This window comes from Anabrus simplex, chromosome 7 (genome assembly GCF_040414725.1).
Source record: "Anabrus simplex isolate iqAnaSimp1 chromosome 7, ASM4041472v1, whole genome shotgun sequence".
Lineage (NCBI taxonomy): Eukaryota > Metazoa > Arthropoda > Insecta > Orthoptera > Tettigoniidae > Anabrus > Anabrus simplex.
In genome coordinates, this window is record NC_090271.1 from 175,040,995 (window position 1) to 175,059,232 (window position 18,238).

Genomic DNA, 18,238 nt, shown 5'->3' on the forward strand with positions numbered 1-18,238 from the left:
CTTTCCTGTGTTCTTGCCATTGCTGTCATCTGTTTTGGTGAATCTTTGTGTATTTCACAAGTTCATCTATCATTTGGAGACTTCATTTACCCATAATGTTTCCTGGTCCCTACCAATATAAAAACGTAATTCAGAAAGATCGTCATCCTCAAGCAGCATTTCTACATCCAATCTGTCATCTTCCTCATCTTCTTGTAACGACTGTTCAGAATCTGAGCAAGTATCCTTTTGTTCTATATTCTCGGGTTCGTAATCAACATCACTTCCTTCACTCTCTATATATCCGTCCTCCTCAGCTCCACCCTCAGATAGTTCTCGTAAATATTGAAGAATATCTTCTTCAGTACAAAATCTGCGGTCTAAGACAGAAGCGAAAATACGATTAAACTGGGATTGGACAATGTTCTTTGGGTGATAATTTTCAATCAATAGCCTTCCTCATTACCCCCACACCACCATTCCCAGGTATCCTATGACAGGACATGCAAAATCACACTAGAACACCAAGGAAACATAATTAGATAGTACTTATATGACCATGTGCACACGGCAATTTCTGCAAGTTTAATATCCGCGTAGTGGCAATCTGGCCGCAGGTCTGCTCACTGTTATCTCCTGCACTGAACTGGTGCCATATCGGTAAAGGCACAAGGCCGACCGTGGTGCCTCCATACGCTGAATAGAGTAACGTGAGCATACCTGACAGCTTTTCCCGCCACCATTCAATCTGAATATTTTTTTTCAGAAAAAACTAAATTAGCAGCCGTTTTGCCGCACACACGGGTTTCAGAGGGTTATAGAAAGTATTAGATATGACTGTACTTGGATTCATTTGCATGCAACTGTATGTGCATATTTCTGATTTGACCGAGCAAGTTAGCCATGAGGTTCAGGTTGCATAATTGTGAACTATCATTAAGGAGGTTGTGAGTTCGAATCCCATCGCTGAAAAAATGCTGCAGCTGCCACCTTCATCCTTGCATCACTGAAAACCTTCAATGTGTCAGAGTGACATTAAAACACTTATTTAAAATAGTCAGGTTTAACTAGCCACTACGAAGAAAATCAGCATCAGACTAGGATGTGATGAGCCTCATATCACAGTCTGGTGTGAATAATGTGTAATTTGCTAGATATCATGTTCTGCCTGCAATATATACTAATACATATTTAACACATAATTCAAATTAATTAGAATAAGGGGTACTTACTGAGATTCTTGCATACAATTCAGAGCACAGTCCACTGAACCAACTCGGTTTCTAGTCCGAGGGTCCCAGGCTTCAATTCTGCCTTCTTTTGTACCACATACAAGTAAATGATGAACAGGATTTATAGCACAACAATTTAACTCAGATGCTTCAGTTGTCAGAGAATTCAAGAACTGGCCTCGTTCTAAGTTTAATCTATATATATCAACCCTGCAAAGATAAAAATAAAATGCTGCTAAGAAGCTCTATAACACAACTACATATGAACATTTATATTCAGGGAGAGGCAACAAAAAATATTGCAATGTGCAGAGGACGTGGGGGAACAGACTGCTCGCAATTCATTGCTACACTCACCGGTAAACTATAGTAGTGTGGGCAGGCATTTTCATTATGGTAGGCCTAAACTATTAGTTAAGAGTTAGTAATGAATAAGGAAGTTAAAAACTAATGTAGATCTTGCATTTCATCAAAACAGCCATTGAAAAATGATGTTTAATGTTCTCGATACACATGTTGCATCTTCTGTGATTTTCTTTCTTTGTTTAAAACAGACCCTGCTTCTCGCCATTTCCTAAATAATTCTGTTATGTATTGTCTTGAAGGCATTCCAGCACCACAAAAACAACTTAGAAATTTGCTAACAGTTCTGTCTTATGATGTCTTTAGAAGAAATGTCTCAATTAGAAATATCCATTGTTCAAATCTATACATTACCATACTGACAGCTATCACAAATAACATTCAGCAACAAGTGTAGGAATTCAAAACTAACAATGTGCGCTCAACATGAACTCCACTTGTAAAATAAACATTCATTCTGGGCACTTACTGCTAACCACACTCGCTGTGCTGCCTGACGGTGTGCCCTATGCTTTCACTTGGGAACAAAGCAAGCATTTCCCCAGTCCACTTGCATGGCAGCAACGGCTCTTAACTTACCCTCTCCCTGTATATAGGAACACACATGAACATACAGAAAACATTTTAACATGTTATTCAAATTTACACATACTATAGAGCCACGGTTATTCAACTCGCAGTAGTTTGAGGTTCAATGTAACTCTAGTCAGTCATATGAAAATTAAAAGTTACCAAAACACACAGTAAAACTCCTTCACACAAATTTTTCATTTACAATGTACACCACACCACTACTACAGACAGACAGCCAACTTTTGATTTCCTGTCAGACAACTACACCCCCACTCCAATATCAACAGCTGACTGTTATTGTAAACAGTAGTGAGTTCCTGTACGTTACTTTTAACTTTGATACATGTTTCAATTGTTAAAATGATGAGTGAAGCCACTGAAGACAGTGGTGATGAAGAAATGCTAGAAAAGACTATACCAGTGATGATCCACACCAAGGGATTGGCAGGCCAAGATGTGGAATTGCATTACACTGAGCAGCAAACGGAAGCTATACTGAGTGACACTATGAGCATGCATTATACTCACTGCAAATTGTGCACAGAACTGTGTCAGTGACATCATTAATTTATGTCCGATGGATGTGATGGATCCAATGAATTACTGAAATACAGAACATTATAATGAAGAACAATTGTAAATGGTTGATCCGATGTCTGTATTGTTCTGAATGGGTGTTACGCCAAATAAATTCATAGGATTTGTTACCGAGTTTTCGTGGATCACAAAGGTGAAAGAAGATGTGGGCTGGAATGGGTCTATCTACGATAGTTAAAGATGAATTTTAAAACTTTAAAATAAAGGTTATATTTCTTTTCACATCTTAAATTTTAACAAAACTCTTCTTTTGGTGAAAGAACAAGATTTCAGGTAAAGAGCAATTTTGGTACAAAACAGAAAAACCAAGAATTGGTCAGTTACAATTTTGAGCTTCAAGCTCATAATTTACAAAGGTCCCCACATTACTAATGTTGCATTTAGTTAGGTAGACAAGGAGATGAATCTCCCAAAACACAATTTTCAAGAGCACTTTGCTCCAACAGTTACAAATTATGGCCTTCTATAGGCACCACTCAATATTACACAAATATCTATTACATTACCAGAAAAGAGCTTACATGCTCTACAACTTCCACCAAGGAGACAGCGCTTCCGAACTCTTACGGCCTACTCAAGGCAACCATTAGCTATTACAAGACGGAAAATAGCGTCACTGCTCAATAAAATTACACCTTCAGGCCTCTCTAGGCACAACCTACAATTTACAATACCATATTAATTACCTTTTAGTTTACGCAGGCGTATCTAGCACCCATTCTACTGGGCCTTCGTGAAAAACAACAGGTTAAATTACTAGCCCAAACTCAAAAATATATGGAGGCATACACTTGAGCTCCTTGAAAACCACGGTTAAAACCCTACTTGGGCATACACAAAATTTCTGATTGGTCAGAAACCAATGCTGGCGGGATGAGTAAGAAGTGTTGCAACCCTTGAAGTATCAAAAATAAGAAAAGTCAGTTCAGTTCAGAAAACCTATAAACACAAAATTTCTTTAAATTTCTAGTTATTCCACTTTGACCAGAGTGCATGACATCAGTTCTTTGATAGAGGCATCTATGGAGAAAAGTCAAAATTTCTTGAAATAGTTGTTGCAACCAGTGATACACCAAACCAAAACAAAAGAAATCCAGTCAGTTTAGGAAACTTTAAATAACATATTACTCTATCATTTTAGTAGTGACAACTTTTGATCAACGTCCCAAGTTCTTGTACTAGATGTTTCAATTTTTATATGATAGATAGCGTTCTTCAAGGCGCTTCATTTAAATGTACGGGGTTGAGGTGTACCTTCTGGTACAGGATTTTCTTAGTTTTGTAATTCCACTGAAGTTCTTGAGAGCCTGAAGAGAGATAAGTCAATATCCCTGTACTGTGCCACTACTGATAAATAACTACATACATTTATGTGCTTCATAGGTCGTCACTGTCATATCACCGGAAGAACTTTCATTTTAATCTGAAGAATCTTCAGTATGTTTTCTAGGGACAATATATTAACCTCTATTACAAGTCTTTTCTATCTAATGACTGATGGTGTCCATGTTCCATCTATTCTATCAGCTTCCGATATCGACAGAAATGATAGAAGTGTGACGAGTAGAGTGCTGGAAGTGCGCCTGATAAACAAGAACATTTTGTGACGTTAAGCTATGAATTAAAGAATGTGTAGATGAATAATTGATGGATGTATCCAGTTTAACCTTCTTGTGCTCATTAAACATGTATTCATGCATTACCCTTTGATTTCTCCTATTTTCCATGGAATCTGATTTCTTTGTAATTCGAGTCAGTGGTCACACCAATTGGTTCAAATTATTAGAGCTCTACTGTAAATTGCTTTAATACCCTTGTAATGCAATCTACCCAATATCAAATGACAGGATTTAGAACTATAATTGCTAAATTATTTAGTATTGTAATGATAAAATGTTATAATTGGTGACTGAACTGTTAGTTCTAATCCTTTAATTAACATTAATTTGAAAACCACCACACTAGGGATAATATGATTACAGTTAAGATACCCCGTTTTTACAAAGGAGGACATCATCATGATAAAAGAAAAAAAAATATAAGAGAGCATTAAATCTAAAAGGTATTTAAGCTAAAAGAGGGATGAAGAGTATGAAGACAGGGGGTATGGTGCAGGAAATAATTAGTTCCACATGTGAATTTATTTTACAGCTAAAAAAAAACCATGGATTACTTGTCGGGCTGTGAGTACAGAAGATATTTTGATGAGCATATAACTACTGATAAACATAACCATACTGGTAATAGGTATTTGTTCCTATACTGACTACTCTAAAGCTATTTAAAACTATTTAAAATAGTATGTGCTTGGTCCACCTTCTCAATACACTTTTATACATACATACATCTTCATTATAGACAGTTATGCCTTTCAGCATTCAGTCTCCAAGCCTCTGTGAATTTACTAAACACCGCCAGAATCCTCTTATGTAACTAGTTCTGTGGCCACATTTAGTTCTATACCTCTTATCTTTAAATAGTTAGAAACTGAGCCTAATCTTCGTTGTCTTGGTTTCCCTCTATTTCTCTTACCCTCCATAGCAGAGTCCATTATTCTCCTAGGTAACCTATCCTCTTCAATTCATCTTGCATGAACCCACCACCGAAGCCGGTTTATGTGTACAGCCTCATCCATCAAGTTCATTCCTAACATAGCCTATATCTCCTCATTCCGAGTACATTGTTCCCACCTGTTTGAACCAGCAATCATTCTCGTTACTTTTATGCCTGTGACTTCTCACTTATGAATAAGATATCCTGAGTCCACCCAGCTTTCACTCCCATAAAGCAAAGTTGATCTGAAAACAAATCTATGTAAAGATAGTTTCGTCCAGGAACTGACTTCCTTCTTACAGCATACTGTTGATCGCAACTGCGAGCTCACTGTATTAGCTTTACTGCACCTTGATTCAATCTCATTTACTATTTTACCATCCTGGGAGAATACACATCCTAAATACTGGAAATTATCTACCTGTTCCAGCTATGTATCCCTGATCTGACATTCAATTCTCTTGGCTTTCTTACCTATTGACATCAGTTTAGTCTTTGAAAGGCTAATTTTCATACCATACTCATTGCACCTATTTTCAAGTTCCAAGATATTAGACTGCAGGCTTTGAGCGCAATCTGCCATTCAGACCTAGTCGTCAGCATAGGCCAAACTGCTTACTACATTTCCACCTAAATGATCCCTCCCTGCCACTATATACCTTTCAGCAGATGATCCATGTACACTATGAACAACGAAAGTGAAATATTACAATCTCGTCTAACCCCTGTGAGTACTTTAAACCAAGAACCCATTCTACCATCATTTCTCACTGCAGCCCAATTGTCAAAATAAATGCCTTTGATTGATTTTAATAATCTACCCTTAATCCCATAGTCCCCCAGTACGGTGAACATCTTTTCCCTCGGTACTCTGTCATATGCTTTCTCTACATCTACGAAACATAACTGTCTATTCCTCTTGTAGCATTTTTCAGTTACCTGGGGCTTACTGAAAACATGATCCTGACAGTCCCTCTGTGGTCTGAAACCACACAAGTTTTTATCCAACTTCCTCTCAATCACTGATCACATCCTCCTTTTCAAGATGCTAGTGAACACTTTGCCTGGTATACTGATCAATAAGATACCTCAATACAGTAGTTGTTGCAATCCTTCCTGTTCCCTTGATAATAGATAGGTGCAATTACTGCCTTTGTCCAATAAGAAGGTATTAAAACTCCATGCTCATTTTATCACTCGATGAAGCCACTTCATCTTTGCCTTCCCACTATACTTCACCATTTCAGGTCTAATTTCAACTATTCTTGCTGCTTTATGACAATGGAGCTTATTTACCACCCTTTTCACTTCATCACGCGTAATTTCACCAACACCACTGTCCTTCTCCCCATAAGCTTTGTTGTTTATGACATCACCAGGAAGATTTCCCTTTAGGTTGAGAAGATTTTCAAAATATTCTTTCCACCTGTCCAGAGATTCACTGGAATCTATCATGAGTCCACCTAAACCACCCAAAACACTATTCTTTCCTTTTCCTCTCCCTTCTTAAGATTCTTTATTACCGTCCAGAAAGGTTTCCCTGCTGCTTGATCTAGCCTTTCCAGGTTATTACCAAAATCTTCCCACGACTTCTTTTTGGATTTAACAACTGTTTGTTTTCGCTCTGTTTCTTTCATCTAACTACATTCCTTGTCAGCATCAGTCCTTGTTTGGAACCATTTCTGATACGGCATCTTTTTACGTTTACAAGCTGCTCTCACTTCATCATTCCGCCATGATGTTCAATTTTTCCCATCCTTACACACAGTTGCTCTTAGGCATTCCCTCATTTGTTTCTACTACAGCATCCCTGTATGCCACCCATTCTCTTTCTATATCCTGAATCTGCTTGCTGTCCACTGTTTGGAAAAAATCCATGTATTTCTGATTTCCTGATCCTGGAGATTTTCTACTCTTATTTGTCTGCAGACAGATTTCACTTTTTCTATTCTAGGCTATATATATATTTGCATAAAAATCAATTCCTTAGCAATTAGTTGTCTGTTATGTTAATGAAAAGGTATTTTGTGTTTCCTTTATAGGTCTCCTTGACACAATCTGCGTGATGTGCTGATTAGTCAGTGTGTCAGCCCCACATTTATACTGTGGATTAGGAATTTTATTCCACTTTTGCAGAAGACCCCTGAAAACTTCATGGATTTAGAGTTTAGAGTTGACCACTCTTTGAAGGAAATAAAATCCAGGATCCCTTTTGATGATACATGGCCTATCATGAAGCTCTGCAGGTGAGAATGTTATCCAGTTATGGAATCACTGGTTGTTCAATTACACATTAATGACTATAAAGTACACAGCCAATTGAAGTGGAGGCTGTCTTCAATGTAATCAGCCAAAATGTATGCCAGTAACATTCTCATGTACAGGAATGCGTAGGTTATAAATTATCTCATGAACTCTTGAAACAGAGAATTGCATCTGCAGAGATGAGGTGGAAGGATGTGGCTTAAGATGGGAAACCAATGAAGTGAGGTGCTCTTGATAGATCTAATAAGTTATAATAAACTATCAACATGTACCATATTTATAAAATATATCCAGAGTTGTTTACATCGTGGAATATAGTACCACTCTAAAATAACTCACCCTGCTCCAACTATGAACAAATCACAAGATGGGTAGTGGTATTTCATGTCACGTCCAAATCTCGGAATACGCAGCCTGTAGTAGCGTCCATGAGCAGCATGAAATTCTATATATCGGTCACATTGTAAAAATACCAACTAAAAGAATAAAGATACAATACTGTTAGTTTTAAATTATAATACATATACAGTACACAGAAATGTTATTAGTAAACACTCAGGCAGGAAAGCAATACAACAACAAAAAACTATGAAAACAAATGAATAGCAAGAATCTACCAAGGAAGAGTGGATGGTAGACCCATACACACAATAGAAAAATATTGCTCTAGTCTAAATTTCTAGTACAACCCTTATTAGATAATTGTCTAAGAATATTCTTACATCATCAATCTTCCTTTCGCCAGGATACTTTTTCTGTAAATGCTGCAACTGTCCGACTGGTTTGTATGGGCACAGCACACATTTACCATCTCTACCATCAACAAGTCTAATCTCCCCCATGCACAATAATTATCATTCTGAGAGCACCTAAGCAGCATCTACCAACCTCACAATAAATTCTGCTAAGTCTTCTACATGAGCCTGGATATAAACAAATGGCTCCACTTATCAAAGGTGTAAATTATAAGGGGCTTGGGTCACTGGGGTGCAAGAAGAAGATGTAAAGGTACCTCACATTTCTCACATTCCCAAGTTGTTTCACTGTATTTTGCATGTGAAGTGCACACTTTGCAAGCCTGGGGGGGATGAAGTTTCTTTGCAGTAGCAGGAATTCGCCTAGGGAAATGTGCCCATGTCTTTGCTTGCAATGTAGTTCGGCAATCTCTGCTTGAAACCCATCCTATTCCGGCGTAATTCAGCAATGTTGCAGATTCAAGAATCTATTTTGCCAGGTCAATGTGAGATGTTGTGAACTTCTGTGTTCTTTCCTGAACATCTTTAGAAAGTATACTACATGAGTTCAACAAAGCAATTTCCATCATATAAGAGAAGATCTTCCTGTAAGCTTCATGAATTTTCTCATAATAGGAAAAGAGGCGAGCACTTGATCATATCTGTCCACTCCTCCCATTCCCCTGTTGTAGACCAAGACCATTGAGGGTTTCTTGACACACTCTACTTCACCGTCTGCTACCTAACCCTTTCTGCTCCCTCTCTTTCTCTTCTTAGCCCCAGTGGCCACCATTTCCACATCTCTGTGCTTTGAAGACAGCATGTAAACATCCTTGCGGTCATGCAATTTTATAGCCACTAGATCGTGACTTGACCTTTGGTCTACCTTGACTTTCTTCAATTGCTTCTTCACTAAATCCCTGGGCATCATCTTTGTTTCTTCGTACAGTTTCTGTAGCATTCGTGTTTCAGTTACGAAGTTTCACAACTAATTTAGGTGATGAATACCAGTTACCTAAATAAAGATTATATCCCTTGTACAAGATAGGTTCTACCAGTTCTAGCACTACACTTTCACTTGCACTCAGTACCCTTCCCATAAGTAAATCTTTAACAGTGTAAATTTTAAATTTTACACAGTAGCCTGAATTGGATTTGTAAAGTTTGTAAAATTTTACTCCAAACGTAGCACGCTTGGAAGCACTGAACTGCACGTAAGATAAACGTCCTCTGAATTTCATCAGTGACTCAATAGCTACATCCTGCTGTGGCATATAAATGGACCGAAATTTGTTTAGATAGTCCATGACATTTCTTACATTTTCTTAGCTTATCACTGGCATTTGCAGTTTCGTTATCACGAAAATGCAGAAACCTTGAAATAAGAAAGAAGTGTACAAACAGCATTGTCTTACTGAACAGTGGAGTTTCAACAATACCCCTCTTTGACCAGTTCATTCTCAATGAGGGCTTTTTACATGAGCCATTATAATGCATAGTGCAAGTAAGCCTTAATTTTATCATTATTTGTGTCAAACCTTTTATCTTCATAAAGTTTTTGTTTATAATTTGGATTGGGTAAATACTGGTTTGCATATCTGTTTGTTTCTGTGGTTAACATTGTCCAGATCGTCAGTCAGAACACACGAGAAAGCCTCTAATGCAGAGGGTTTATCACCGAGACTATGAGAAACTACTGCAGATAGAGATGACACGGTAATAAATTTACATATACCTGGTGGGTTATCATCATCTTCCCACTTCCAATCGCTTTCAGTTGACTGTGATCCAGCACGAATATTAGGCCGCTTTGATGTGGATGGCTTTGTGTTACCTAAGTCTTTATCTGAATTAGTGTCACTTTCTGACGAAGATTCATTGCTTTCATAATTAATAAACTCTTCATCATCACCTTCTGATACACATTAGACTTCACCATCACCACTTTTGTGCAAATAAGTTCCGATATCTAACTCACTCAAATGTTTACATCTGCATGCAGCCATACTGACAACGAAATACAGTAGCGGAAAACACTCCACCTAATTTTCAAGGATTTGCTGCTTGATGCTTGTTGTTTTAAGGGGCCTAACATCGAAGGTCATCGGCCCATTTCAAGGATTTAGGTAACATAAACAACAGAATCGATATTGCCTCTTTCCAAAGACTTAAAGAAAGAATATAGAACAGCATAACACTGCCATACATTTGTGTCATGTCAAACTATTGATACCAACACGTGACAAAGTTCAGCACATCTCTGAGACGTGGTCTGGCTCTTCGGTCTCAACGGCTGACCACGTCTCCAAGACGATGTTAGACAGCAATGGTTTAAAAGCATGTGTTGTATATAACTTTTGGAAAAATAAGAATACAATCCATACACATATAAAATCTGAAATTACGGAAGATGCTGGTTTATGGAGACACTACTGGATCATGTGGTGTTGTTTGAGTCATCAGTCCACAGACTGGTTTGAAGCAGCTCTCCATGCCACCCTATCCTCTGCTAATCTTATCATTTCTATAACTTCTATATCCCACATCTGCTTGTCATATTCATACTGAAACCATGCCCTTTATGTCATAAGAAATTAGAGTCCTAAAGTTACCAGATGAGGATCCATATTAATCGCAATGAGCAGCTCACCTGAACGACACGTGGCCTGGGGGAAAATGGCTCTCTTTCTCACGCTAAGAAAAATGACGTCACTCTCACGTGTAAATGGAACAATGGTACAACAAAAGTGTTGGTTTGATACATATATTGTTTAAAAAGAATTAGCAGCATAACTAATATTATAAATGTCCTGTAATTATATGTGAGACAATTGGTCTTTCGTAATACAGATTTTAGATTGCTAAGCTGTTTCAGAGGGAAATTGGCGAAAGACGCGCGTCTGTTCAACCTACGTCACGTCATCAAAATATAGTGCCTATCAAAAGAGGTAATTTAACCAGTCAATTTGTTACAAGATAATCGTAAATGTTCATAAACAATGTTACTATTAGATTAGCAAGTACTGGGTTACTATAAAACCTGCCTTGAACACATTTCCACAAGGTCGGAAAATAAATGTAAATATTCTTGGCGGCAAGGAAAAATGCCCAAGAGAGGGGGTAAAATCTATAAAAATGGGAGCGCTATCTTGAAATCCCCCGCATTGTGTCATTTGAGCTAGAGGAGGAACCTCGTACTATTGTACAATTTATCGACGATTATTAGACTAAGTCCAACTGTGAACTTAGATTTTATAATGTTATTTGCTTTACGTCTCACTAACTACTTTTTACGGTTTTCGGAGACACCGAGGGCCGGAATTTAGTCCTGTAGGAGTTCTTTAATGTGCCAGTAAATCTACCGAAATGAAGCTGACGTATTTGAGCACCTTCAAATACCACCGGACTGAGCCAGATTCAAACCTGCCACTTTGGGTTCAGAAGGCTAGCGCCTCAACAGTCTGAGCCACTCAGCCCAGCAACTTAGATTCTGGCCGATGTGGCTGGAGTATCGTCTCCAAGTGGAGATAAATTTTTTCTTGTAACGTGTATTTAATAAACATGTAAAAGGACAGTCATTGTAGGCCACAGTCTTATAAGTGAAATTTAATAATATTGTGTTGAAAGTATTGCGTGTGCGATTGATATTACAACAGTCATGTGCAGTCTGCAAAAATATTGAGTGAAAGATTTTATTTTTAATGTGCCTTTATTTCAGGTGAATCAAGATTAATGAAATTACCTGTGAAGCCAAAAGTGTTAAAATGGCTAAATAAATTCCGGAGAGTTACTGGTGAACTCACATGATGGAAGGTGGCATACGTCCACGATAGGTGAATGATCACCGTGACCACCTGTTTATTTGTTTCATGGTGTCACCATTTATTTTGTATGTATATTTGTGTTGCAGTTTGGTCATCCATTTATTTTTGTGAAATCTCAGAAATATGACGAAAGGATATTTGGTTTTTTTAACGCTTGGATAAAATTAGGAATTTTTGTGAAGTACCATGTGAAGTGTTGTAAAATAGTCAATTGATGGTTATGAAACGATATAATGTCTGAAGTAGATTGTCATTTCTGTGCGTTTATTTTTCTGTATTTGTGGTGTCAAGTTAAGATCTTCAATATGATGTGAAATTTTTCTGTTTGAAATTACGAATAAAGTTGCATAAGAAATCCATGGTTACTCATTTTCAGTCGAATGAAGGCATGAAGTCGTGTGGAGCAATGTAAAATTTTTATTAAGGAAAGTCACGAGGCGAGATCGATAAATATCTGTTATGAAGGGATTGCTATTTCTATGTCCGTTTTAAACTGTGTATAACTGACGATGAAAATGAACAGTAAATTTTGTCAGTCATTTTTGTGAAATAAAGTTCAGAAATACGATGTCACATCATGTGGAAATGTTTCATTGTCAGAGTATTTGTGTGTGCAACGTTGTGGATCCTAAGAGTTATTTTCCATTTTAATGTCGTCGAGATTTTTGTCGTGTGTAAGCAAGTAGTCAAGTCTTGCTAAATGTGAGTTGAGGTAGGATTTTGTGAATTAGGTGGTTGGTAGCCTGTAAATAATGTCGGGAGATTCTGTGTAAACCCGAGGGATTTATTTGTCTAATGTTTTGAGATGGAAATTGGGATGGATTCTATGTAAACGTGTAGGTTCGTGATATGTATGAATATTGAATGACATCTTAAAGTAAATCTCTGCGTATAATCTGTTTGGGCCAGGAATATCGTATTTGTAATTTTATCAGCGAGATCGTAGATTTCTTTTAAGACCAGTTAAAACGTGAATAGAACGTATGTTTCCTATCAAAATGAAGACAGGAGGATGGCTTGCTCCGCTAGACAGCTGATCAGGTAGACCGCTGCTTGGAAGATAACAGTAATTTGAAATCCTTTTCATAGTCAACGTGTTGAAAATCAGATTGTATTCTTTAGAATGGAGCTCGTAATTTTGAAAGAAACTAATTGAAATTCTTATCATTGAGTAATGTGTATGTTATTAGATTGCAATCTTTAATATTAACTTGTTTAACCAAGATTTGGACGTATATTTGAAGCGACGGAAATGAGTCAGTAATGAGCAGATTTAACCATTTCCAGGGATGTCCAAAATAGAGTACTGGTTATAGTTACTGATTTTATTTTTGAGGGATGCACACAGCCTTATTTTAAATGTAATGTTGGGATGTAACATAGTGTTGGCTTATTTTATGTTGAGTTTACTTGTGCAGATTTCAGTACTTAATAATGAGGATTATCCAAGTAAGTGAGAATTTGCTAGTGTTAAATTAAACTTGTGGTGTGATGTCATGAAATAAATAACACTGGAAATAAAATGTACTTTTGCAGCCACCACGAAGTGATGATAAATGTTATTATAAAATTACATAAATAAAATTGAGTAGGGAATTGTTAAAGAAACCATTCGTCCGTGGAGATAGAATTTGTTGTTAATTAGGATTTATAAAAATCATTTAAATTTAATAAATTATTAAACTCAGTGGAAACCGTATTTGAGAAATAACTTAAACCAAGTGATCAACTTAAAAATGTATTCTGGAAATTTTAGTTTATTTTGCTGGGAAAATTCAACTGTTAATGTAACGATTAAGGTGATGATGATGATGATGATGATGATGATGCTTGTTGTTTTAAGGGGCCTAACATCGAAGGACATCGGTCTCTAACGATTAAGAGGGCATGTCCGAATGTAAAGGACTTTACTGCCACAAAGATTGTGAGCAATGTTGTTGTTGCTGTCGACTTTAACGTAAATTGTAAAGTTAAGACATCAGTCCAAGATATAGTCGCAGGTCACATCGATTCGATTAAGGGTCCATGCCGTACAACCACTGTGTGGCACATACTGATTGGACTGCCTTAATTATACCAAGAGTCCAGAGTTTGTGTTACGAGGGCTGGATCATCATGAATCATTATGATGGTACACGTAGCCTCACATGGAAACCAAACTTAAGGATTTCCAGACTTTCTTTTCTTCACTCTTAACTTGTGACAGTGGTTTCTAGTAAGGATGCCCATCAGGCAGTTGAGTTAAAACTTCTAAAACCAGTACATCTCTCTTCTGCATTGTAATTATCAGTGTTGATTGTGTTGATCAAACAAGTAAGAGTTCGAGTTATGTCTTGTTTAAAGTTCACATTCAAATTATTTCTTGAATAAAGCACGATTTTTATAGATTTGATTTCTAATTTTGTAGATAGATTAAATTTAACTGAAACCTGCATAATACCTAAGCAAGTGACGAAGAACCCGTAAATGACCCAAGAGACAGATCTCATGCCGACTGCTAATAGGTAAGGAAGGTAGGTATCCTTTATGGCGTTATAGGGTTCAATACCTTGGTCTACCCCTACCGTTCTTACCACCTACATTTTCTTCAAAACTAATTGAACAAGTCCTGGGTATCTTAAAATGCTCCTATCATTTTATCTCTTCTTCTCATCAAATTTAGCAAAACAGATCTCGTCTAACCTATTCGATTCAATTTCTCTTCATTCATGATTTGATATATTCATCTCACTTTCAGAACTCTTCTGTAATACCATATTTCAAAAGCTTCTAATATCTTTCTTACTGAGCTAGTTATCATCCATGTTTCCATTCCATACGACACGCTCCTTATGAACGTCTTCAAAAACATCTTTCTAATTCCTATATCAATGTTCAAAGTGAGCAAATTTCTTTCCTTAAGAAAGGCCTTCCTTGCTTGTGTTAGCCTACATTTTATATCCTCCTTACTCCTGCCATCGTTAGTTATTTTACTACCGAAGTAACAATATTCATCTACTTCCTTTAAGATGTAATTTCCTAATCTAATGTTTCCTGCATCACCTGATTTCGTTCGACTACACTCCATTACAATTGTTTTGGACTTATGTATTTTCATCTTGTACTCCTTTCTAAGACTCTGTCCACACCATTCAGCAATTTCTCCAGATTTTCTGTGGTCTCATACAAAATAACAATATCATCGGCAAATCTCAGGGTTTTGAATTCCTTTTCTTGGATTGTGATTTCCTTCCCAAATACCTTTTTGATTTCCTTTACTGCCTGTTCTAGACAACCAGAGAAAAGAAGGGGGACAAAGAGCAGCCTTGCCTCACTCCTTTCTGGGTTGTTGCTTCTTCTGAAAGTCTTGATTCTTATCACTGCAGCCTGATTCTTGTACAGATTGTAGATAATTCTTCTTTCTTGGTATCTGATCCTGATCACCTTCAGAATCTCAAATAACTTGGTCCTATTAACAATATCAGATGCTTTTCTCTAGATCTACAAATGCCCTTCTTAATTTGGTCCTCTAAGATCAGACATAAAGTTAGAATTGCTTCGTGTGTTCCTATTTCTTCTGAAGACAAACTGATCTTCTCCCAATTCGGTTTCAACTTGTCTTTCCATTCTTATGTACATAACACGTGTTAAAATTTTGCAGGCGTGAGATACTAAACTATTGGTGCGGTAGTCTTCACACTTGTCAGTACTGGCTTTCTTGGGAATATGTATCACAACATTCTGCCGAAAATCGGATGTCACTTCTCCTGCATCATACATCTTACACACTAAATGGAACAACCTTGCCATGCTGGTTTCTCCTAAAGCTGTCAGAAATGCTGAGGGTATGTCAACAATTCCAGGTGTCTTGTTCGAATTTAGGTCTCTCAAAGCTCTGTCGAATTCTGACCTCAAAATTGGGTCTCCCGTTTCTCAGCATCAACAGTCTGTTCCAGAACGATATCATCCATGTCTTTACCTTGATAAAACTGTTGGATATGTTCCTGCCATCTTTCTGCCTTGTGTCTTTTTCCCTAGAAGTGGTTTTTCTTCCGAGCAATTAATGTTCATATACCTAGTTTTCCTTTTGAATCACAAGTGAAGAATCTCAGCGTTAGCATGGACATACATATGACTTGGTCTGCACATGTCATACATATCTGCCAAAAGTTTTAACTTCTACAATCTTTAAATAAATATAAACATATCTTTCCAATAAAACTTAAAAGAAAAAGAAATTAACTGGAGCTCTTGCAATGCCACATTTTGATTATTGTGATACTGCTTTCAATTATGTTAGACCAAAATTGTCCCTGAGGCTGCTGCAGTGTTAAAAATGCATGTGTGAATGCATGCAATTTAAATCTTCCCTCATCTTACCTCTCTTCATGTTTCCATTACTTTTCGAATGTTCATCACAGAAATACAAAGGCTCAAACATCAAACTGCCACACATAACAGCTCATTTTCTGTATCTGCCATGTGAGAATGTAACCATTTATCAGGCAATGTCAGAGGAATATCAAACACAATGTCAATTGAAAGAGCGTTAAGAAGTATTAGTAGGATGCGAGCGAACTATTCTTGTCTTTTAATGATGTTATTACAATATTATTACTAGCTATTATATTTTGTGATTCCAAGGAAAAACAAACTACCCCATACATGTATAAATGTAAACTATTCCCTGTCCAATGTACACTTCAAGACCTCGTTCAAGCAGCCAAAGAGGGAACTGCCGTTACTGATTATTGGACGGCTGCTATTTGACCAAACAAATTCATCATCATTATCATTGTTGACCATCTCCAATTGCCGGGGTGTAGTGTAAGAGCGCATTCCATCTCTGTCTGTCCATGAACCTCTGTTCTCTCGTGATCTTTTCCCAATCTTGTTCTCTCTTCTCGACATCTTTCTTCACCAGATTGGTCCATTTTCCTCTGGGTCTGCCCACTGGTCTTTTTCCTTTTACTTCTCTTTCAAATTCTCTTCTTGCACTCACTTTCTGGATCCTCTGTAGTAGGGAGTTTCCTATTCCCACGTCCTCTTGGACTTTTTAATTCCTGAACTTGTTCTTCCTGGTCTTCTGTATCATGGTGCATAGTTTTTTTTTTTTTTGCTAGTTGTTTTACGTCGCACCGACACAGATAGGTCTTATGGCGACGTTCGGATGAGAAAGGCCTAGGAATGGGAAGGAAGCGGCCGTGGCCTTAATTAAGGTACAGCCCCAGCATTTGCCTGGTGTGAAAATGGGAAACTACGGAAAACCATCTTCAGGGCTGCCGACAGTGGGGTTCGAATCCACTATCTCCAATTACTGGATACTGACCGCACTATGGTGCATAGGAACTTCATTTCTATAGCTTGGAGTTTTGAGTTGTCTTGTCTCATTAACGTGGTAGTTTCCAAGCTATACGTGAGGATGGGTGTATAATATGATTTATATAATGTCATCTTAGCTTTCAATACTATACTACCCATGTACTTAAACGCTGGAACATTGTCCAGTTTGGTGTCATTTACTCTGATTTGTGGTTGATCATCTCCCCTCTGTAACTTTATCACCACCATCTTAGCCTTATTGATATTTAAATCATATCTCTTAAACTCTTGACTCCATTTCTGCAGCTTTTCCTCCACATCATTTTCAGTTTCAACCCAGATCACCACATCATCTGCAAGGAGTCTATACAACCACTGGACCGCTGCTTGCAAGATATCTGCACTTAGCTCATCACTCCAACTGCTTTTCCTTTCCTCATACTTTTCAGGGATTCTTCTATCTCCAGGCATGTAATTGGTGTTTTTATGCTTCTACTTTCCTCACTGCTACTACAGGCCTCCTCACCGTCTGATATAGTGCTTGCTACTCCGTTTAAGAGATTATAAAAAATATCTTAATTTTACACCTGATTTCATCTTCTTCTCGCACTAAGGTTCCGTTGTCCCCTTCTATTGCCTTTATATCCTCTTGCTCACATGTTCTGTTCTGGACTACCCTGTACAATAACTTCCTCTGCTGTCTAATTCCAATTTATGCACAAACTCATTCCATGCTTTTTCCTTCTTTTCTCTTCTTTTACTAGCCTCTTAACTACGAGTTTCTTGTTTTATAAAGTTTCTTGGCTTATTTGTTCTT

At 37.4% G+C, this 18,238-nt stretch overlaps 1 protein-coding gene across 2 annotated transcripts in view; it reads right to left on the reverse strand.

The window, feature by feature from the left end:
• The window catches only part of l(2)34Fd (lethal (2) 34Fd), a 169,564-nt gene that overhangs the window by 113,529 nt on the left and 37,797 nt on the right, over nucleotides 1-18,238 (reverse strand). For both annotated transcript variants that reach the window (XM_067151474.2, XM_067151473.2), the window contains exons 4-5: nucleotides 7,902-8,038; nucleotides 1,212-1,421 (exon numbers count right to left, since the gene is read on the reverse strand). In XM_067151474.2, the coding sequence (XP_067007575.2) occupies nucleotides 1,212-1,421; nucleotides 7,902-8,038 (347 nt within the window). The remainder of the gene's footprint in view (nucleotides 1-1,211; nucleotides 1,422-7,901; nucleotides 8,039-18,238) is intronic.